This window comes from Osmerus eperlanus, chromosome 1 (genome assembly GCF_963692335.1).
Source record: "Osmerus eperlanus chromosome 1, fOsmEpe2.1, whole genome shotgun sequence".
NCBI lineage: Eukaryota > Metazoa > Chordata > Actinopteri > Osmeriformes > Osmeridae > Osmerus > Osmerus eperlanus.
In genome coordinates, this window is record NC_085018.1 from 10,755,909 (window position 1) to 10,777,903 (window position 21,995).

Below are 21,995 nucleotides of genomic sequence, written 5' to 3' on the forward strand. Positions count from 1 at the left end.
CGTAGCTACATTAAAGAAACTTTAATACATTTCAATGTAATTTAAATATCCCGCGGCAAGATATTCACTCTTGCAAGTTAAGATACAATCCTTTCAACAACGGAGTTGGCAGTTCAGGAGCCCTGTCCTGAATGCACTGTTGCCATAACGGCACAAATTACAACCATAAAAACACATTCTGAACATTTTTTGAAATCTACAAAATTGTGTGGCAGTCAGGCTACATCGAAGCTGTCAAAACGAATGTGGAAGAAATTCAAATTCACTTGGCATAGACTATACATATGATCTGCCATGATCTTGTGGGTTTACTGTGGGTACTACCACCCACACATCCTCAGAGGCGACGGGACATCAGTCCCATTGATATCGTTAGAAACCATATCGTTAATAAATGGGGCCCTCAGAAGTTCACAGAATCCATACTAGTCAGGTAATGAAGTCTTGCAGGAATGTTCTTCAGGCTACACTGGCGCGAGAAGATGAGGATGATGGTAAGCGTTTTACAGGTATCCTTTCCGATGTTTAATAGTGGGGCATGCAGTTGGTCATTCAGATGTTTGTAACTACACTGATTCATTTGCAAAATGAAGTTGGAGAATTGGGTTACTTACTTTGCTTCTTCTGTGGTCTTTGTATCTAGTTATCTAGCTGACAAACGTTTATTTTAAGACGGTCGCTTTGAATAAAGTTTAAATGCAATGTGACTAATATTACACTAAATCTTTCCCTTCTTTCTCTCTGAATCTGAACTTGATCCGTTACATTTCTGTCGTAGCGTTCTCGTTTAGTCACCCAGTTGAAGTAGGATGGGGGTTGAAGGAGCATATATGAACATTACATACTTTCTCTATAGCATGCTTCAGGAGAGCAGAGGGAAGGAGGGGTGAAACGATCGGCCACGCCTCTTTTTCTATAGACCACCCACTTAAACGAAGTGGGCTTCATATGGGCTTGTGCAATTATTCAGTCTACAGTACGATACTGCATTTATGATTACAACCTGAGTTCAACACTGTGCACATTTCTAATACGAGAAAGGGGTGTAAAAAATTAGTATCCAAACATCACTGGGGTTTTAAATCTTTCTGATCTCTCTTTCTACAGTTACAACACAACAGACAACACATGTACAGCTTTATGATTAATTAGTGAAGACATCGAGAATCCACATGTCGTGAGGTTAACCTACTCATACATTAACAATTTTGGTAATGTTTTTCAGAACTAAAGTAGTACACCAGTCATACCTGTATTTGATTAGTCATCTATCAGGAACATCATCTTATGAAAGTGAACAGCATGACGGTAAACTCTTAACCGCCAAACTGCCATCTAAACTGTGCAATCTTATTCTTAACTTTTCTACCAATGCATATACATTTTGTCAAGAGAATCAATAGATGCTTCTGAATAATCATGTGATTCTGTGTTGGCACATGCTTTTAGTTTGTGTGAGGGTGCAAAAAAGAGATAGAGATAGGAAGAGGGAGAGTGTGAGACAGACACAGAGAGAGGGCAGGAGGGAGAGAGAGAGAGAGAGAGACCACTGCCAGAGTCAGTCCACTGCCTTTCCACAGACTGGTGTGTCTGAGATTCCGTTGGACTCTGATCTCTAAACTCTTCGGTTTATTTAAGCTGAATTCCGTGGGCTCATCAGGACCGAGTTACAAAAATCCTCCTATAGAACCAGAAAGAATGTGCAGCGTATACAGTTCTGCATAAGGCACAATGGCATGTCTTTAGAGGTGGGGGCAAGCATCAAAAGACAGGCAGAGGGGGATTTCTTTCGAGGCTGGGGGGCAAAGAAGGTATTTGAGTGCACCACGCAGTCCCACAGAAGTGGTGGTGTAGGGTTTGGTGGTCAGCATTTTTAGTGAGGGGTGAAAGGGGGATTTTGGGGAACATGAACTTGAACACCCTTCACAAGCCCATCCTGAGGTTATTCCTAAGATTCACACTTACACAACACTCACAGATGCATTCATTGTCATTGGTCAGACTGCAGACTCACTATGTGTCATTTTGCTTACAGTCATCAGTCAAACAAATAAACAATGCACTATTATTGACAACAGAGGGTCAGTGTGTGGCCAGTGGGTAGGTTGACAGGGATTAAAGTAAGTTTGTAGATGCTGTGGCGGTAGAAGGGCAGGGATAGTCCCTGATTGGAGTAGGATCTGCTACTAGGCCATCTCCATGACCTTCTTGATCCAATCCACATAGACGGAGACCCGGATGAAGATGTTGGGCTGGCCTGGGTGCCCACAGCGCCGCATAGGAATGATGACTCCCTCCAGGACCCAGCAGTCACTGTTCTGGCAGGCCAGAGGACCCCCGTAGTCTCTCTGAGGGTCAGAGGGCGGGAACATAGTCAGACCCAGACAGACGAAGACCAGGCTGTGTCTGTCCACTAACACTAGGATTACCTCACACACCAACCTACCTCACAGGCTCCTACTCCACCCTGGAAGGAGTTTGTGCACATCTCATTTTCCCGGACACGACCCCGGAAGTATTTGTTGCATTCCTTGTTGCTAATGACTGGTATCTGAGCCACATTTAGGACAGTTTCATCTCCAGTGCCTTAAAAAACAGGAAGAGAAAAGAAAGGGTTAGGGCCAAATGACAATCTGGAAATAACAATCTGTTGTTCAAGTAAAACACTCATTTGCACACAGCATTAGTAAAACAGATACTTAAACTGCAAAACTAGTCTTAGTCTGTTACTGAAAACAAACAGGACAAGTAGGACTAATACCGTAAAAGAAGTTTGATGTTTAGCAATGCAAGAAGACATCAAAACCACCACGATGTGTATGTGACTTCATTTAACCAGATGACTACAACCACGTTAGGTTTCATATCAGGTTTCCATGGAGAACCAAGGGCCAGAGTCCCAGCCCAGCCGTTGATGTCCGAGACTGCTGTTACCTTTAGTCTCCCCCCATCCAGCAATCTCACAGGGAGTCTCCTCGGGAACAATGTAGCGCTCAGGGGGCAGACAGATCTGAGACACACGCTCATTAAACTGGGCGGCGCTGGGGTGGAGGAGACAAGAGGTTCAGGTAGAGCAGGGCAGGTCAATACATTGATCGTATTCAATCCAAAATGTTAGAGGCTGGATTGTACACACTATTCCAGTTGTAGCATGACCAGCTGAGACTCTGAGGGTCCACAGACAATCTTGGTGAGGGGGATTGTCTGTGGTTCTGGCTCGCCCTCTTTAGGGTCTTTGTACAGGGTCCCCATCTTGGCTGAGTACCCTGGCAAGTCCACATAACTGCACCCAGAAAAACACACACAAGCAGTGGTCCCATCGTGTTAATCAGATGAACAAAGACACCAATACACAATAAAAGGAATAATGTTGCCATAACATCGAACAACCACTTCAGACTTGTTATTCTCTGCAACCTGTCTCCTCCTGACACAGGCACTGTTAGTATAAGATGAGTTTACCAAGAAGAGAAACACTGCTTGGTGCTGATGACCCATTTGGAGTTCACCAGGGACCCTCCACAAAAATGGTTTCCTTTCCTACAGACAGAAAGAGAGGGGTTAAGTAGACTGGTGTGTCTCCCCCCCCCCCCCCCCCCCCCTGAGTCACGATGACCTCACGCGTGCCTACTGACCTGTCTCTGAGACTCACTGTCCAGGGAGAGTTGCCAGGGAGCCCACCGACGATACGTAACATGCTAGCCATACGGCGGTCGTCTCTCTTCCCACATTCGTTGAACTCCACCTTTTCTGCGTCCACACAAACGTGAGCGTGCACACACAAACAAGCACAGCAACACACATGCACATGTATGAAATGAAGAACAAGGGGTCAACATCAAGAAAGCTTATATCTTTTTTGGAGTTAGTGATGTGTAATAAGGAACTGACCAGCTGGCTCAATCAGGGACACTTTCTCTCCAGCTGTTTAAAAGACCAAATATGTGATAGGAGAAAGGGTTTCAAAATGAAGAATCCACAATTTACAGAGAGTGATAGAGACTTGTAAACAGGGAAGTAAGTGTGCATATAGTGGAACGTATAGTGGACATGTAGTCTTTACCACACTGCTTGATGGCACAGTAGTCAAACTCAGTTTTGGGGTCAGTCGTATAGCACCAGGGCCCATGCTGATCTCCATCTGGATTCCGACAGTAGTTCTCTGTCAGGTTGGCCTGAGGGTGTGTCTCTGGGTTGATCCTGGAGAAACACAGAATCAGCATGAGTCCGCACATGCAACAGGAAGTACACGCACGTATCGCATTGTCGCAAGCACACACATACACCATGAAATCGATCAGTCTTAAACCTCGTGTCTCCTACTTGGTTTTGTGAGGGGTGTTAACACTCCATTTCTGGCAGGTGATGCCCTTACGGGTTTTGCGTACTACGCCTCTGTAGTTTTTACCATTCTCGTGGTAGCAATCTGGTTGGGAAAGGTGGTAAAAAAAGGATTCATCTGTCAATAACGCTGTGTCCACTGATCAATGTTGTCCTGAGGGGGCTAAACCAGCAGAGGGCGCCGTGTACCCTCAGCTTCGATGTCATCTGCGCAGCGTTTGATCTGTAGGCAGAGCGCGGTCCTCATCTCAGGCACGGAGGTGAAGCACCAGGGGGCCTCCGACCCGTCTGGGTTGCGACAGTAGTTCTCTTCCAAACCTCTGGGAGCAAAGTGAGAAAACCAGTAACCACTGCAGCTAACGCAACACGAACGTTTACTCGTCAAAGGGTCGTGCCGCTTTCGCAGTCGTTACTTCAGAACACACTCCAGGGGATCATATATTTCCATGTACAGTTAGGTCCATAAATATTTGGACCTTGACACCATTTTCATCATTTTGGCTCTGTATACCAACACAATGGATTTGAAATAAAACAATCAAGATGTGCTTTAAGTGCAGACTTTCAGCTTTCATTTCAGGGTATTTACATCCAAATCAGGTGAACGGTGTAGGAATTACAACACATTTTATATGTGGCCCCCCCCTTTTTAAGGGACCAAAAATAATTGGACAAACTAACATAATCATAAATCGAATTGTCACTTTTAATACTTGGTTGCAAATCCTTTGCAGTCAATGACAGCCTGAAGTCTGGAACCCATAGACATCACCAGACGCTGGGTTTCGTCCCTGGTGATGCTCTGCCAGGCCTCTACTGCAACTGTCTTCAGTTCCTGCTTGTTCTTGGGGCATTTTCCCTTCAGTTTTGTCTTTAGCAAGTGAAATGCATGCTCAATTGGATTTAGGTCAGGTGATTGACTTGGCCATTGCAGAACATTCCACTTCTTTGCCTTAAAAAACTCTTTGGTTGCTTTCGCAGTATGCTTCGGGTCATTGTCCATCTGCACTGTGAAGCACCGTCCTATGAGTTCTGAAGCATTTGGCTGAATCTGAGCAGATAATATTGCCAGAAACACTTCAGAATTCATTGCTCCTCCCAAGGTTTCTTCCATTTTTTTTCTCCTGTTGAGAGTTTTTTGGGAGTTTTTCCTTGTCTTCCTTGAGGGTTTAGGTTGGTTGAGGGGCAGTTCTATGGGCATATGTGAAGCCCTCTGTGACATGCTTGCGTGTTAAAAGGGCTATACAAATAAATTTGATTTGATTTGATTCAGAATTCATCCTACTGCTTTTGTCAGCAGTCACATCATCAATAAATACAAGGGAACCAGTTCCATTGGCAGCCATACATGCCCACGCCATAACACTACCTCCACCATGCTTCACTGATGAGGTGGTATGCTTTGGATCATGAGCAGTTCCTTCCCTTCTCCATACTCTTCTCTTCCCATCATTCTGGTACAAGTTGATCTTGGTCTCATCGGTCCATAGGATGATGTTCCAGAACTGTACAGGCTCTTTTAGATGTTTTTTGGCAAACTAATCTGGTCTTCCTGTTTTTGAGACTCACCAATGGTTTACATCTTGTGGTGAACCCTCTGTATTTACTCTGGTGAAGTCTTCTCTTAATTGTTGACTTTGACACAGATACGCCTACCTCCTGGAGAGTGTTCTTGATCTGGCCAACTGTTGTGAAGGGGTTTTTCTTCACCAGGGAAAGAATTCTTCTGTCATCCACCACAGTTGTTTTCCGTGGTCTTCCGGGTCTTTTGGTGTTGCTGAGCTCACCAGTGCGTTCTTTCTTTTTAAGAATGTACCAAACAGTTGATTTGTCCACACCTAATGTTTTTGCTATCTCTCTGATAGGTTTGTTTTGATTTTTCAGCCTAACGATGGCTTGCTTCACTGATGGTGACAGCTCTTTGGACTTCATATTTAGAGTTGACAGCAACAGATTCCAAACACAAATACCATACTTGAAATGAACTCTAGACCTTTTATCTGCTCCTTGTCAATGAAATAACGAACTCCCATGAGGAAATAACATACACCTGGCCATGGAACAGCTGAGCAGCCAATTGTCCAATTACTTTTGGTCCCTTAAAAAGGGGGGGGCCACATATCAAATGTGTTGTAATTCCTACACCGTTCACCTGATTTGTATGTAAATACCCTGAAATGAAAGCTGAAAGTCTGCACTTAAAGCACATCTTGATTGTTTCATTTCAAATCCATTGTGGTGGTATACAGAGCCAAAATGATGAAAATTGTGTCAATGTCCAAATATTTATGGACCTAACTGTATACTTCTAGCGGGGTTCAAATGGGACTCCTCTCACTAGCGTCCAGCCTGCCTCGCCGTTCCCCCCCTGGCTTACTTGCATTCGTAGGTGTTGGGGTAGAAGGGATGCTCGTGAGGCTGCTGGGCGTCCCAGCGTTGGCAGGGGATACTGGACGTGGTCTCGTTCACTTTACCACGGTAGTCCTCTCCGCGGCCACGGAAGCAGTTGGTGGTGAAGCTGAAGCGAACGCGTCTTTTTGGAACCACGGCTAGAGAGACAAAGAGAGAGAGACAGACAGAGAAAGAGAGAGAGTCAGAGAGAGAGACAGACAGAGAGAGAGACACAGACAGACAGACAGACAGACAGACAGACAGACAGACAGACAGACAGACAGAGAGAGAGAGAGAGAGAGAGAGAGAGAGAGAGAGAGAGAGAGAGAGAGAGAGAGAGAGAGAGAGAGAGAGAGAGAGAGAGAGAGAGAGAGAGAGAGAGAGAGAGAAATTGAGAGATGTGGAACATGCCACTACAGAACAGTGTCATGACGATCCATGTTGTCTGTGTGTGTGGTGCCAGCCTTACAACACTTGCTGATCTCACAGCTCTCCCTCTCCTGCAGAGGGTCGATGGTGTAACACCAGGGGACTGGAGACGCATCAGGATTACGACAGTAGTTGTCGTCCAGGCTCTTATCGGGATACCTTGAAAAGACCATTCACTTATTTCACAGCTCAATAGGAATATCGATTTCCGTAATACCTTGTCTCTTAAAGAATCCATAGCAGTCTAAATGACATTGAGAGATAAGTGGACATGCACTGATGAAATGTGTAATAGGCTACCGGCAGTATAGCCTAACGGCAGCCCGAGTACTAACCGCAGATAGGAGGTTTTGAACAAAGGCGTAGCTTAAAATGGTGAGGGGATGACAGCAGACTAAAGTCTTACTTCTCTGGCTGGTAGATGTGCTGGTGGGGGAACTGCTGGTCCCACCTCTGACACTCTCTCCCATTCACAGTGTGGTCCACCTGGCCTCGGTAGTCCTCCCCGTTACAGGTAATACACACCTCTGTAAGGGAACCCCTCCGCCAGACACACATATCAACATCGATCCAAATGAACGCTGCCTAAAACGATAATGGTATACTCTCTTACATGCAAGTATACTATGAGAAAGCCTCTCAATGCAGAGGGTAGTATTTGAACCGTTGGAATATACCATCTTTGCAGTGGGGGATGTTGCAGCTCTCGTAGCGGCGTTCCTGGTCAGTAGTGTAGCACCATGGCCCTATGGGATCCCCGTCAGGATTCCTGCAGTAGTTCAGCTCCAAGCCGTTAGTCGATGAGGGGATCCACCTATCACACACAGGGAAACATGTCACAAGTGTCAAATGAGAGAGAGACAATCTTTACTTTGAAACTATTCAAAGGATTATCTGAATAGTGATTATTCTGAAGGATTATTTTACCTGTGATCGTGTGGAAACTTGGACCACCACTGCTGACAAGTATGCCCGCTTTTTGTTGTTGAAACCTTGCCACGATAGTCTTCCCCTTTACCCACGATGCATTTCCTTACATAGACTATGAATTGTGAAGATGTGAGCCTCCTCAAACTGGTATGAAAGTGAATAAACTCAGCACCTATACGTTTTCGGGGATAGGATGTTCTACAAACATCTGTCCGTTGATATCATCTGAAGTCTTACCCTTCTTTTCATAAAGGTCACAGTTGACATTTCTTTTGACCTCAGCATTGCTTCCGTCCTCCACCCACGGCAGCTGTTTACAGGTGATGGAGGGACGAGTCTCATAGTTGAAGGCTCTAAGGGTTAGGGTTAGGCATGGTCATGACACACCTCGAGGATATTTCATGTCAACATGTGATGCACGTGTCAAGGACCCTGGGAGGTACCTGCAGTCCAGAGTCTTTGAGCAGCTCTTGGCACAGTCCTCCAGTGTGAGTCCTGGTAATATGATGACTCGTGCTGAGTTCCAGACTGTTGGTGCCAGCTCCCTCCCCTCAGAGCGCTGGAAGTCATTCAGGAGACTACGGCTCCCTTCAGACACGGCAGATTGGGTCAAATTGTACTTTTTAGGTCCAATATATCTGAAACATGTTTGTGAACTGTCCTAGGTGGCCACATGCAGGATGGGTTGTGACCATGGGCTTGCGTACACATTAGGTATAACCTTTGGACCTAAATAATCTAGTTTTTTTTTATCATGCTGAGTGGCCTGTATTCACTGTCAGCTAACAAAGCACTACAATAATAGGACACCTCTGACTGCTCACATCATTCACATATATTTTCTCCATTATGTAGGTACTCACAGACACAAATGTTTCACATAGCTTTTATTCTATCATTGACAAAAATAGGTACATTTATCATTTGTAGGCTCTACGCAGGCCTATTACCAAATTACGGCAAAATAAAATGAATGATGAAATTCAAGATCAAAAGACCCACATTTAAAATATTTACCTATTAGGCTACAACTCAAAACCAAAGGAACAAAAAGAAAAAACAAGACATTAATCAAGACCAGTAACATTGTCTTACCTGTAACCAATCCAGTCCAAAATGCGAGAATACACGAAATAACCAGTTTCATTGCTTCTGCAGATGAACTGGACGAAAACAGAATCGAGGACTTTGATTTTCTGACAGCTCTGAGTGAAGGGGATCCTCTGACGCGTATCTGCTAATTAGGCTACTTTAGCAAAACTATATATTTAACATCAACTTATAAAATGGTAGAGGAACACATCCAAAATACTGAGAGCGGTCAGATGTTCATGGGTGTTCAGGGGTGTTAAATGTTATTGAATCAGTGTAGACGTACGATGACTTAATCTTGTCCACCCACATGTGAACATTCAGGAGCCAAACCAAACAAAGGCTCTATCCCCAAACTCAACCAATCGATATATATTAATCATTAATGAAATGTGTCGCAGAACAGAACTTAACGTTTGTCTCAAACAGCTTCTTCACCCTCCTCGTGAAAGCGATTACAAATGTATTCGATTACATTTCATAGAATTTTGATTTTCTGTAGTTTTCTAATGATATGTAACTCGTCCTCTTTCACAATGAATAAGCACCAGTGCCATGATCAACGCTAGGGGTCAGTAGAATACCAATAAGATTTCCGGAAAAAAAGTGGATATTTTACTCGCTCCTCCTCTCCCTGTCACAACAACATCCACCGACTCGAGTCACTTTCTTTTCCTGATTTACTGCGAAGGTAACGCGTAATGGTGCCTCATATTGAACTTAAATACCTAATAGTTTACTACGCTGTTAAGATTGTTGCAAAAGCAGAGAGTGACATTGTATTGGTGAAGACTGACACTTACACTGAAAGAACGTCTCCCTAATAATTCGTTTCTACAACACAGTGACTATAAGGAAATAGAACCTATAAGGGCAGGCTTACCACGAAATGGCAAGTTTAGTCAATAAATGATCGCAGATGATTGAAATGCGCAGATGGCCAGATACACTTACATAGAAAGTGAAAACAAAATCAAAACGTAGGCTAATACATTTGAGACAAATACCACATTCAAGTAGAGCGCCTAATTTAACATAACATCATGGAATTGTTGAGTCTTTTTCCAAACATCATTTGAAGCCTTAATTGTTAAAGCCACAACGTTGAAAATGCTTTGGGCAATAAAGTATGGGACTGGTTGCACGTTATAACTTTCCACTCCTACTTTTTTGAAATTTCCTTTTTCGTGCAGGATGGCTGGAGTTAAGATGACAGAAGGGACCTTCAGCATAGAGTCATGCAAGGCCCCGTTGTTTTACAGACAAGCTGAGCCTGCCACAGGTGCTGCCAGGCTCTCTGTCCTGCTCCTGCATGGCATTCGTTTCTCATCTGAGAACTGGCTGAACATCGGCACCCTGGAAGCCCTTGCCAACGCCAGCTGTCGGGCTGTGGCCATAGACCTACCTGGTGAGTAGGATGGTTACCTGGGAAACAAAAAAACAATTAAAAAACATCAGCCTACTCTTAAACCGTTAGGTAACGTGGGCATACCCATCTCTTTAATACTGCGTTACTACTCTTTATATGAGCACTACAACCCCGCTCGCCCTACCACCCTGTCGGTTCTCTCCTGGTGTCCAGGGTTGGGCCAGTCCAAGGCAGCCGAGGCCCCTGTGGCTGTGGGACAGCTGGCCCCTGGAGGTTTCCTCAAGCAGGTGTTTGAGGCATTGGACTTGGAGCTGTCCGTGGTGATCAGCCCCTCCCTCAGTGGCAGCTACTCCTTGCCCTTCCTCTTCCAGAACCAGGCGCTGGTGCGGGGCTACGTCCCCGTCGCTCCCATCTGCACGGACGAGTTCACCGCCGACCAGTACAGCGGCATCCAGGTAGGCGCAGAGGCAGCGCGGCCACTTGACTCTTCACGCTCGCGCTGCATGTTAGATAAGTGCTTGTGACTTGTAAGCAATGGTGTCACTTCATAACAAGTCCCTAATGTGCTGGGGGAGAGCCTCACCGTGACTGTGGGCTTCTCTCTCCCTCCAGACCCCAGCTCTGATCGTCTATGGAGACCAGGACCATCAGCTTGGAGAGGCATCTCTGAGCAACCTGAGACATTTACCCAATCACAAAGTGGTGGTGATGAAAGGGGCGGGACACCCCTGTTACCTTGACGACCCAGCCACATGGCACAAGGCTCTGACAGACTTCCTGCAGACGGTGTGATGTCGTCGCCCCGTGTGATCCCCTGCAGACTTTAAAGTCTATGTTATCTGTAATCATGTCAATGATCAGTCTTCTCAGTGAGTTGTGGAATTCAATATGTAGACTAACACTTAAAATATGAATGTATACTGTACACACAGATTGGTATATGTACTTCAAATTACTTTCTGTTCTTGCATCCAGTAATACTTTTAAAGGGGATTTTTACAAACTCATTACCACTTTTTTTTTTTTTTTATCTTATTCTATACTAAGATTGTGCCGACTGATATAGATGGGTCTAAAGAGTGCTTTTCAAATCAGTAGTGTGTCATAATGTGCCAGTTCGTGTGGCCCCACAGCTGACACAGTACTACAGATATGATTATTGCCTGTTTAGAGATGTGAAAACAAACACTACACACTCAAATGAAGTGAAAAATATGAACATTATTTAATAACTGATTCTCTGTAATAAACAATTTGAAAATATTTTACAAGGAGTCACAGACACAATATTTTACAAATTTTGCCCTCTTCTTTTTTTTAGCTTCATCTGTACAAAAGAATGGAGCGACATGGACCAATGCCCAGAGAGAAGGAGCTAAATCATTCGCTCGCACAAACACACTCACGCACACACAAGAAACCAAAACAAAACCAAAAAATGTCGACTTCAGATCTCAAACTTATCAGCAGTACTGTATTCCTTTTTTTTTTTTTTTACTTCACTTAAAATTTGACAGATTTTACTCTTTTGTTACAGATTTTTTTTTAACACATTTTGTCAAACATGGTCACATAGCACCAGACTACAGACTACAGAATCACATACACACGTGTCTTTCCCACAGAGACACACCTACATGGACAGGGCAAGGGCAGGGAGGGGCCGGAGAAGGGCAACATGGAGACCCCCCCCCCTTTTTAGGGGACGGCCATAAAGCAGACCCCTACCTCTCACCCCAAGCTGTTCCTTGTTTCTCGTCTTTTTTATTTTTTTGGCAAAAAAGTAAATTTCTCAAACCACAGAAAACAGCCCTGTGTCCCCCTCAGCACAATCTGCTGGCCCCGACTGGGACGTCCACTGACACCACCTTGATTCTCTGACCTTTGTTTGACACATCGAAGTGCCTCAGGAGGCAGGCTCCCATCCATGCTGCTCTGTGGAAACCCACTTCCTAAGCTCGCCTCGGACTCGTCGGCTGCACACTGGGACCGGGCACCTGGGAAAGGGATGTCCTTGGCTTATTTGAGTTGGGTGCCAAACATCTCCCAGCTGTGTGCGTGAGCTGTCATGAGTGCGTTGTAAGGTTGTGCATGTGTGTGCTTTGTGTCTGAGGGTGTGTGTGTGTGTGTCAGTGTGGGTTGGTGCGTACTACCAGGAGTCAGGATTAGAGGAAGTCACAGAGAGTGCATTTCCACAGGCAGATGTATCGCATTCAGTGACACAGTGAATGTAATGTTTGACAGAGGATTCATTGGTTGGAGAGCAGAAAAGAGAGATAAACAAACTGCATCCAGATTTAAATTGCTCACATTGAAATTTTCCAACAAGGAACATCAGATTCTTGCAGTTACTATACCTATTCCAGTTAGAATTTTCATTCTCTATACAGTATATACGAGTGTTTTGAGTTAAGGGTTAAGATTATGATGTCTGGACATAACCTAGGGAACAGTGAGAAGGGCAAAGGACAGTCAGAGTCAGTGGTTTCCAACTTTGAATGTCCTTTACTTAAAGCATGAATCAAACAGGCGTGTAATAAAAATCCAATTGAACAGACAGGTCAGAATCTAAAACCCTTAAAACAACTAGCTCTCCATACCTGCTCAACCATCTCCCAGAGAGGAAGGTTGATATCTAGTAGGTCCACTGCATGCATGACAGAAAGCGACAGAGAGAGAGAGAGAAGAGTGAGAGATTGTGTATGTAAGAGAATTGTGAGAGATACTGTAAATAACATTGAATTACAGCTTGATAGAACACTAAGGCATTAAGAGAGGCGCAGTCACTATGTTGCCTTTGGAACAGAAACACACCGACATCATGAAACATTCTTTCGAAACACCTGTGTGAATGCAGGGAGCTCAAGGCTCCCCAACAACAATATTGATCGAACTGGTCTGGAAAGACGGGTTGGATTTTTTCTTTTTTGTTCTGATAAATTTGTCTTCTTTTTTTCTTTTTGTCCATAACAACACTGTCTAACACTGCATCCATTGTAATTGGAATGACAAACAGCTATGCTAACACAACTGCCATTCCCTCGTCCTTTCCACATTCCCTTTGAGGGTGAACACAAACCAACATACATTCATACACAAACACAAACGCACATACAGTTCAGGCAGAAATGCAACAACAGCAGTCAGGTGGCCCTATAAAGATAGTTCTATTGGCCAGTTAAAGTCGCTTTATACTGATAGTGTAGCTCTATAGGTGGCTATGTAAAGGTACTGTACAGTAACTCTATGTGGTGGCAGTCAAGTAGCTTTGTAAAGATACAATGACCCAAGCCGTTTGGATGACAAAATTCAGCTAAAATAACTTTAAGCCAATCATGTGGCATTATACAAAGCTACCACAGCTCTATAGCCAATACATTTGCTTGTTGAAGATCATGTAGCTCCACAGCCGTGAGGAGAGATGGCTGCGCTATAAAGATACTTTACAGTAGCTCAGCTGTACATAGCCAGTGCTTTCCAAAACAAAGTGCATCAAGGCACTATAAAACAGAGAGTGGCTCCTAAACACGGGAGTCTAATGACATTTCACTTCATATTGATCAAAGGACATGTACTTAAACGGGTTACACCAGGCTGCAGTGCATCACCATATAGATTGGCCTCTGACGCACTTGTTTTGTGGGAAATGTACTGTAAGCCCCTGTTCCCCCAGCAGCAAATGGTCTGAAATTGAACAGCATCCGTCCAAAAGGTAATACAAGCGCGAGCCTGCCCCCACACCCACCTGGAACCACAAGGGGAGGCTTCGGAGGCAGTCTGAGGGAGCTGTCAGCAGATCTGTCGCGATGACAGAAACAAACACATCCAAATCGAGTCAGAGGATCAATAGGAGGGGGGGGGGGGGGGGGGGGTGTTGTTAGAGCAGCCACATGAGGAGTTGGCAGTGGATGGAAGTGTCTGCGTCAGAGAGCACTGGGGGTAGAGAACATCTGTCCACAGCAGACCCTCAGGATGGCCCACAGGTCAAGCGGGGGAGGGGGGGGGGGGGGGGGGGTGGAAACACGACGCGCCATCCACAGCACTGAAGTCCAGAAGACCCACTCAAACCGTACCTCCGATTCTCACAACCCTCGTCGCAGCCCCACCGACGACCCTCGACGAGAGCGTCGTCGGCGTTCGTGAAACGAAGGATGCAGAGGTCGCTAACACTGAGATCACTCCACACCGATGCGCCTTTGTATAATCACTTGACTTTGTAACGACAGCAAATGCCTTGAAGCCACTTTGGGAGTGAAGTGACTGAGAGGTGAACAGGATGAGTGGGTCTTACACGACATGTCATGTCATCTTCACACAACTTCTTCTACCCAAGTAGCCTGGTTTTTTCTCGCTAATTTGGCTATAAAAATAAGACCACATGAAAGTCTATCTCATTTTGGCAAGAAGTAGATACAGTGCATAAATGAATCTTTTTTTTTTTTTTTTTTTTTACACCTATGCACTTCCATTTTTCAAATGATAGCCTATAACATGTTTTGAATACTCATCACTTCAGCAGTTTATAATTGATGTTATACTTATATGTTTTTTTTGTCTCCTTTCCTTTTGTTTTATGTTAGCTGTAAAAGGCTGCATGATTCATAGCCCCCAATGAGAGGCAGAGGCGGAGGGGTGAGGCTCTGAGAGGGTCTGGATGAGAGCAAGACGGAGAGAGAGACAGAGAGAGAGAGAGAGAGAGAGAGGGAGCCAGGTCTCCTCGCGCCTCTGACAAATCGCGGGCAGAGACGGACAAACCGAAACTTCATGACGACTGGAGGTCTTTGATGAGGCATCGGTCTCCACTCTCTTCCTTTCCGAAGGGGAGGGGTTTTGTTTTTTTCAGACACACACACAGCTTGGGATGATCCCGGTGGTGGAGCTTCATCCGGGCTCCCCCCCCCCCAGCTGAGGGGGGGGCTGGCTGAGGACACAAAGGCCCTGCAACTGTCACGAAGCGACATCAACTGAAGCTAGCTGGGTATAGCGCAGTACTCAGGGCTTCCACACTGCAGTGACAGGAAGTCCCTTTATTATTACCTATGACTAGAGCAGGGGCAGGGCACGGGGGGGGCAACGGAGGATCAAGGGGAGGGGGCTGTATGGGTAAAGAGCTGGGGGGGGGGCGAAAGGAGGGGGAGCGGGGGCGGAGTTAAAGTAGGAGAGGCAGGATATGAGGACTGGCGAGAGGATAGAGGAGGACGAGCTGAATCAGCAGCAGGGTCGGGAGGGAGGGGCGGAAAGAGTGTCCTCGCCCACAGTCTGTTCTGTTTTCCTGGAGAGAGAGAAAGAGAGAGAGAGAGAGAAAGAGGGAGAGGGAGGGAGAGAGAGAGAGAGAGAGAGAGAGAGAGAGAGAGAGAGAGAGAGAGAGAGAGAGAGAGAGAGAGGGAGAAGGATGCTGTTCATTATTCTGCAGAAGCCATATGGAGACAAGCACCATATACACTGATATTCTTACCCAGTAGTGCACAAGTTATTTCACAGATACTCTGTTGTCTGGTGTCGTGTTTCATTGCAATGTATAAATATGAAAACATAGTATACTTACATCCTTGTTGTAGTCGAAGCAGAATAGAGGCCCTTTTCGGTACCGTGCTGTACTGATATCCTGTGTTGTGTTGTATCCACAGGGGTTATTGTCCTTCACTGGGGGAGCTGTGGCTAAGGACTGTCACACACAACACGGTCCCTTTTCATACGAACATCGTGACCAAACAGCACACACCAGAACCAAACACACAGGGCATCCTCCCCCCACAGACACGTCAACCCCAGCCCCCGACACGTCCCGGTCAGGGGGGGGTTCCCGTGAAGCTCAGTGAAGGATACACTCTGTCTCCACCTGGGACAGCTTCTCCACCTCGCACGTGTTGCACGGCATCTTGTCTGCCACCACGAACAGAAGGTTGGTGTTGTTTATCCTCTTGGCGTGGATCAGCCTGCGACAGGGGGGGAGGAGGCAGGGGGCGGGGGGGGGGTGGGTCACTCAACCGACTCCTCCCACCGCGGCTCCATCACGGCCTCGTTCGCCGTGGGATAGGGCTCATGGAGCAGTCTTGCGAGGCTCATTGGGTCAATGATGTCTGTTTCATTAACTACACCATGAGCTCATCACCATCAGTCTTGATCATTAGATGTGTCACGACTTCACTGCGCTTTCCTTGTGTGTTTGTGGAAATGTGTGTGTGTGTGTGTGTCATGCGCGCGCGCGCGTGCCTACCGGGAACAGTTGCCACAGTCCTGCAGCATGTCGTAGGAGCTGGTGATGTTAGAAAAGTAGAACTGGGTCTGTATCGTTACACAGCTGGTCTCTCTGGAGTCCATGCCCTCTGCCTCCACCTCGTCTAGTATAGACACACACACACACACACAGAAATGATGTTATATTTACATATGCATCACTTTCACTGTACTGCTACATTCTCGAGTAATAGCATTCAAATAGGGCATTTACATTCATGGATAATTCTCTCTGGGAGACAACAATCAGAGCAGCTCTTTGCACATACCTGTGACAAACCAGCTGTGGTAGGCCATGCCATACAGAAGCTGCTGGAACAGTGACCTGGAGCAGAGAGACACACACACAAACACACCCACAGAGAGAATGTGGGAGAGACAGAGAGAGACATCGCAATAAAGACCCACGCTCATGTTAGATTGCTGTGGTAGTCACAGGAAGGACCTCGTCTGGTCTTACCAGGCCGCTGCGGAGGACCACCACGCCAGGTTCACAAAGTCTGCGATGGTGGGCTGAGACAGAGACAACGACAGCACATGAACACAAGGAAGCTCAACCCGACGCTACAGTCCTTCAAAGAGCCTCCGAGGTGTCCTGGCCCCTTACCACAAACACCCCTCTGGGGGCGGCCCCAGTGTTGCTGCTCTGGACGGGCGCACACACAGACTGGTAGTCGAAGGACTGCTTGCGGTTGTAGAAGGAGTTGTTGTACAGGGCATGCATCAGGTAGGGGTCCACCTCACTGAAGAACATCCCAATCTGGAGGGGGGGGGGGGGGTGTGAGGAGGGGGGGGGGGGGGGTGAGACAGCACAGTGGAGCAGGGTGAGCCGGGTGTCAGAGGGGCCTAGGTAAGTCAGCGTCAAGAGTCAGGACAGGCCACCTTGCTCCAGTGATCCTTCTGGTTGGACATGATGAGGAATCCTCCATCGTCCACCAGGTAGCACAGGAGGTCCTACACAGGCAGGCAGAGGGGGGAACATCAGCGGTAGGTCTGACACTTAGCCCGTGTTACAGCGAGATGGCCGATGTCATGCACAGTAACAGAGAGGAGGCTCGTGTCGTGGTCTTACGTCGCTGTTGACTTCGCAGTCCATCTCACAGCCACCCGACAGCCCACACTGCTGAGAGAAACGACAGACCGTCAACCGAACATCGACCACGCGGCATCCCTACACGGGTTGCTGTTGGCGTGTGAAGTTCCCGCGAGAGGATGCCAGAGTGTATCTGTATGGGCTGTTGGTTGCAAAGATTCTTGTACCGTATTGGTTGATCCTTTGTCTGTGTGATTGCTGGCCAGGATCTTAAACTTGTCCAACCAGGCTTCCAGGTCCAGCTTCACTCCAACCACTAGAGACAGACAGACACACAGCCAGTCGATGAGGGGGAACAAAAGGATTACGTGTCCTTCACAGGGAACGTTTTCTTTCCTTTGAAAGGTCTTTCATTTCCTCTAGATGCACCAGCCATTCAACAGTCCGTTGCCATCAGACCCCCGCGAACACCGCCCCCCTTCTCCAGCCCTGTGAGAGCTCCCACCTGCTGGCTTGATGGTCTTCCCCCCCACCGTGATCTCCACCGCCGTGCTGACCAGGATCCCAATGGTGTCGTTGTCAGGGCTCAGCAGCTCATCGTTCGCTGGGAGAGAGAGAGGGAGAGGGAGGGAGAGAGAGGTAGAGGGAGGGAGAGACAGAGAGAGAGAGACAGAGAGAGAGAGGGGGAGAGGGAGGGAGAGGGAGGGAGAGAGACAGGCGGAGGCCAGGCAGGGAGTCAGACACAGAGAGGAACGCCATAAAGCTCGCCGAGTGTGGAGACCTTCACTCACCGGTGCGAAAGGGCGCTCTGAAGATGTAGCCCCTGTTGTCCAGGCTGCGGCGGTAATAGCTGGCGTTGAAGGGCTCAGGGTCTTCCTCCCAGGTCTCCGCAGCCCTTATATGCAACACAAAATTAAAACCACAGACTGAGCAAAGGGGCTGTAAAACGCCAGCTGGGCCTTGATGTCGGCCGCAATCTTTACTGGGGTTTTATGGTCTCGCCCATTTATAACGTTGCCACAGGCTTTTATGGCCTCGTAAGTGAATTCTTGGGCAGATTTGCCCCATATATATAAACATGGAGATGTGGGTGACAGTATGAGAGGGACTTACTTGTGAGGAAACACTCTTGTGATCCCTCCGTCTGTCGCAGCGAACACGGCCAAGAATCCGTACCTGCAGAGCGGGAGGGAGAGTCGTGACACGCACACAACACGCGCGGGCGCAAACGTTGTCTCGCCCGAACGGATCCGGTCGTCCACTTACGTAAACAAGTCTTTCGTCTTCCACACTTTCTCGACCAGCTGTCTGATGATGCCAGTGTCCAGTATCAGGTTATGGAGGAGCAGGTTGTCACCTGGGGGGTGAGAGTGAGAACATATACCCATGAGAGGCAGCCTTGGTCCTGCATTAGTCTGAACCAGAGTAAACTCTGACTGGTGGCAGAGCAGGGAGAACATGGGGGGACTCACATTGTTTGGAGTCAGGTGTGACCTTCTCCATGAGAGCGATGAAGTTCAACAGGAACTCGGTGTTGTTGTTGGACAGCTCCAGATCGTTGCAGTATTCTCTGAGGGGACCGAGGGACATTTTTAGTCTCTGGTAATATGTTCAAAACAAACACATCCTGTCGGTTTTCCCAATGGCCTCTTCTGTTATTTACGCAGAGATAGAACAGCACTCCATCACAAAGTGGGAGCCCATTTCAACATTCCCAAACTGGCTCACGCTCACTAGCATGCACGTCCTGTTGCTCAAAGGGTATTAAATGTGCTGACAAGAATGGCTGTCAGCTCGAGATATGGAGTGGAGGGTGAACACAGCGCAGGCAGCATACTGAGAGAGGACACTGTCAGTCCGTCAGAGGATGAGCAGTTTCATGCCATGAGGAACATCAACGGGTCGGATCAAAGAACGCAAGGGACGTCATTCGATGTTCACACACAAACGACACTCGGCGGACCATCGGCGTTCACACACACACAACGTAAGGTACTAGTTTCACTCTCAGAGTAGCATGCATCCATGAACCAAACCGTGAATACGCACACCCAGATACAGTCAACGAGACATGCAGCTTCAACTGGCAAGAGTGCGATGCAGAGTTTGGCGCCAGAGGAAAGGGCAGGGCAGGGTTAGGAGGTACAATTTGGGATGGGAGGGTTGCTTGGGTGGGGGAAATGTGTGGAATTCCAAATGGATGGCTCTAAATTCTGTCTTTTTTATTGTAGGAGTACATCAATGTTGTCACACGGCTCACTTTGAGTAAAACAAAGCATACCAAGTCAAATACAGGATAGAACAAAACAGCAACGACGGCACAACAAGGACTCAACTCAAAATCACGGCGGTGAAGCGTCCACAAGAAAATGAGAGGTGTGACCGATGCTAACAAATGGCCGATGGCAGAACGGGCGTGATGTTCGGTGACGGGGTGGGGTCACGGAGGTGTGGACGTGAAACACAGAGGTGGCTGCGAGTCCGAGAGGACGAAAACAAAAGCCGGTGGTGACGAACGGGGAAGACGGCAAGCATTCACACAGGGCTACCTGGGAGCTATGAATACATGGCCTTCAGACTCGAAACTGTTTGGCAGCAGTGATTCAAAATCTGCAACAGAAAGGGGGAAGATTATCGGGGAAGAGCCACGAGCAGAGCAGTGGGGAGGTCTGGGTTAGACAGCAGCTGGGTCTTCAGGGGTTGCGGGGGACGCAGGACGGAGTTCACCATAGCAACACCGAGGGAATCATGGGGGAACCACCAGCGTTTGCCAATATGGTGCCTCAAATGGAACCTGACTGCCTCAATGGAACACTGCGTTACAGTGGCACCAGCAGAGAAATCCAACCACGTCTATTTCTTATGCCGTTATTGAAGCTACTGAACTTTGGATGTCGGAGAACTGACTTACCCGGCAAAGGTCAATGATAGGAAGTGAGTTCTCGGACAATTGACCCACAACGAGTGCATTTTCTCAGGCAGGCATCAACATGGCCAACTATTGCAGGGGAGGTGGGTGGCGCAGGGGTCCTGATGGAAGTGGTCACCCCTCAGACTGGCAGGGTCAGAGGGCACCGCGAGACACACAATCAGGGGAAATGCATGGCATTGTGAAGGGCATGTTTAAGGGCAACTTGTTCTTTTTCACGGTAGGAATTTAAACGTTAACGTTGCTCGGCTCATTCATTAGTCCTCTCGCTTCAAATGTTTCGAACATGATATATCCTGACACCAAATGTCACATCAACATTCTAAATCATTTTTACAGAAGACGATTATCAATTGGCGGATGTGGTCGTCGATGGAGTGGATTAGGCGTCTACAGCAGGACGGCCTGAGTGCCCAGGTAGTGTTGCGCCCACAATGCCGTGCACATCCAGGTCACGGTTTGGAGGAAGTTGAGGGGGGCCGTGACCCTGGCAGTCTGAGGGCTGAGGGGGGGGAGGGGGGGGGGGGGGACACAAGCTGATGGAGACAGGGATTACAAAGGGACGACACACGAGTCGGGCGCCTCGGGGGGCGCTCCGCCTCCCGACCACACGAGGGGGATCGCGAGGCCCTGTAGGGGGCGCTCTGCACCCACCTCAGCTAACATGGAGGGGGGGAACAACTCAGATGAGATCATATGGTTACAGGCTATCCCTCCTCTCGGATGAGCCCCACTGCAGAGAAGCTCAAACACGGTGAGTGTCATATTTAACAAGAAGATCAACTCGTCCAATCTATATACATCTAAATACATAACAGCCTAAGTAACATTTACATTTATATTTAGTCATTTAGCAGACGCTCTTATCCAGAGCGACTTACAGTAAGTACAGGGTCATTCTCCCCAAAGCAAGTAGGGTGAAGTGCCTTGGCCAAGGACACAACGTCATTTAGCACGGCCTGGAATCGAACCAGCAACCTTATGATTAATAGCCCGACTCCATACTAATGACCCCCTACATTTCTTTTTAAAGCTTAACAGTTTTAGTTTAGTTACATTCAATTTTTGTTACACTAACCTGAACTAGGCTAGGTGACACTAGTTAGTTAATCGTCGGTTAAATAAGCTCTAGTTTAGGTCAATAAAGTCAGCCTGAACTGTGGTTACATGCAGTAAACCTTACAAAATTGAATTAATGATGGCTCATCATCGTGGGGTAGTCTGTTGCTGTCCTGCACAGTAAA

The 21,995-nt window shown here is 47.2% G+C and overlaps 3 protein-coding genes across 5 annotated transcripts in view; 1 reads left to right on the forward strand and 2 right to left on the reverse strand.

Moving 5' to 3' along the window:
• Positions 1-1,062: 1,062 nt before the first annotated feature.
• On the reverse strand, positions 1,063-9,509 carry mst1 (macrophage stimulating 1). The gene is made up of 18 exons (XM_062458779.1): positions 9,187-9,509; positions 8,535-8,679; positions 8,329-8,444; positions 8,089-8,203; positions 7,839-7,975; positions 7,568-7,688; positions 7,202-7,320; positions 6,719-6,890; positions 4,531-4,661; positions 4,324-4,426; positions 4,064-4,200; positions 3,892-3,924; positions 3,636-3,750; positions 3,463-3,540; positions 3,137-3,283; positions 2,935-3,041; positions 2,447-2,586; positions 1,063-2,348 (listed from the first exon to the last, which is right to left on the reverse strand). The coding sequence occupies exons 1-18, from the start codon at positions 9,236-9,238 to the stop codon at positions 2,187-2,189; spliced, it is 2,130 nt and encodes a 709-aa protein (XP_062314763.1). The 5' UTR covers positions 9,239-9,509; the 3' UTR covers positions 1,063-2,186.
• A 270-nt stretch (positions 9,510-9,779) lies between these two features.
• abhd14b (abhydrolase domain containing 14B) lies at positions 9,780-11,815 on the forward strand. The gene is made up of 4 exons (XM_062458790.1): positions 9,780-9,874; positions 10,377-10,591; positions 10,766-11,007; positions 11,165-11,815. The coding sequence occupies exons 2-4, from the start codon at positions 10,378-10,380 to the stop codon at positions 11,342-11,344; spliced, it is 636 nt and encodes a 211-aa protein (XP_062314774.1). The 5' UTR covers positions 9,780-9,874; position 10,377; the 3' UTR covers positions 11,345-11,815.
• The window catches only part of cacna2d2a (calcium channel, voltage-dependent, alpha 2/delta subunit 2a), a 115,089-nt gene continuing 104,847 nt past the window's right edge, over positions 11,754-21,995 (reverse strand). For 2 of the 3 annotated variants that reach the window (XM_062458749.1, XM_062458765.1), the window contains 16 exons: positions 20,372-20,432; positions 19,295-19,392; positions 19,089-19,179; positions 18,936-18,998; positions 18,614-18,717; positions 18,328-18,426; positions 18,050-18,138; positions 17,862-17,912; positions 17,672-17,743; positions 17,397-17,549; positions 17,250-17,302; positions 17,059-17,114; positions 16,770-16,893; positions 16,379-16,488; positions 16,098-16,195; positions 11,754-15,824 (listed from right to left, as the gene is read on the reverse strand). In XM_062458749.1, coding sequence (XP_062314733.1) covers positions 15,702-15,824; positions 16,098-16,195; positions 16,379-16,488; positions 16,770-16,893; positions 17,059-17,114; positions 17,250-17,302; positions 17,397-17,549; positions 17,672-17,743; positions 17,862-17,912; positions 18,050-18,138; positions 18,328-18,426; positions 18,614-18,717; positions 18,936-18,998; positions 19,089-19,179; positions 19,295-19,392; positions 20,372-20,432 — 1,445 coding nt within the window. In that variant the 3' untranslated portion in view covers positions 11,754-15,701. The remainder of the gene's footprint in view (positions 15,825-16,097; positions 16,196-16,378; positions 16,489-16,769; positions 16,894-17,058; positions 17,115-17,249; positions 17,303-17,396; positions 17,550-17,671; positions 17,744-17,861; positions 17,913-18,049; positions 18,139-18,327; positions 18,427-18,613; positions 18,718-18,935; positions 18,999-19,088; positions 19,180-19,294; positions 19,393-20,371; positions 20,433-21,995) is intronic. The other variant, XM_062458757.1, reaches the window with a different exon arrangement.

What these genes read in the sequence shown, in the direction of transcription:
- mst1 (XM_062458779.1), bottom strand. Translation starts at nt 9,238, where the DNA reads ATGAAACTGGTTATTTCGTGTATTCTCGCATTTTGGACTGGATTGGTT. An exon ending in TTGGACTGGATTGGTTACAG is followed by an intron (nt 8,680 to 9,186) that starts GTAAGACAATGT and finishes CCGTGTCTGAAG; the next exon opens with GGAGCCGTAGTCTCCTGAAT. An exon ending in CCCAACACCTACGAATGCAA is followed by an intron (nt 4,662 to 6,718) that starts GTAAGCCAGGGG and finishes CTTTGCTCCCAG; the next exon opens with AGGTTTGGAAGAGAACTACT.
- abhd14b (XM_062458790.1), top strand. Translation starts at nt 10,378, where the DNA reads ATGGCTGGAGTTAAGATGACAGAAGGGACCTTCAGCATAGAGTCATGC. An exon ending in TGTGGCCATAGACCTACCTG is followed by an intron (nt 10,592 to 10,765) that starts GTGAGTAGGATG and finishes CCTGGTGTCCAG; the next exon opens with GGTTGGGCCAGTCCAAGGCA. An exon ending in ACCAGTACAGCGGCATCCAG is followed by an intron (nt 11,008 to 11,164) that starts GTAGGCGCAGAG and finishes CTCTCCCTCCAG; the next exon opens with ACCCCAGCTCTGATCGTCTA.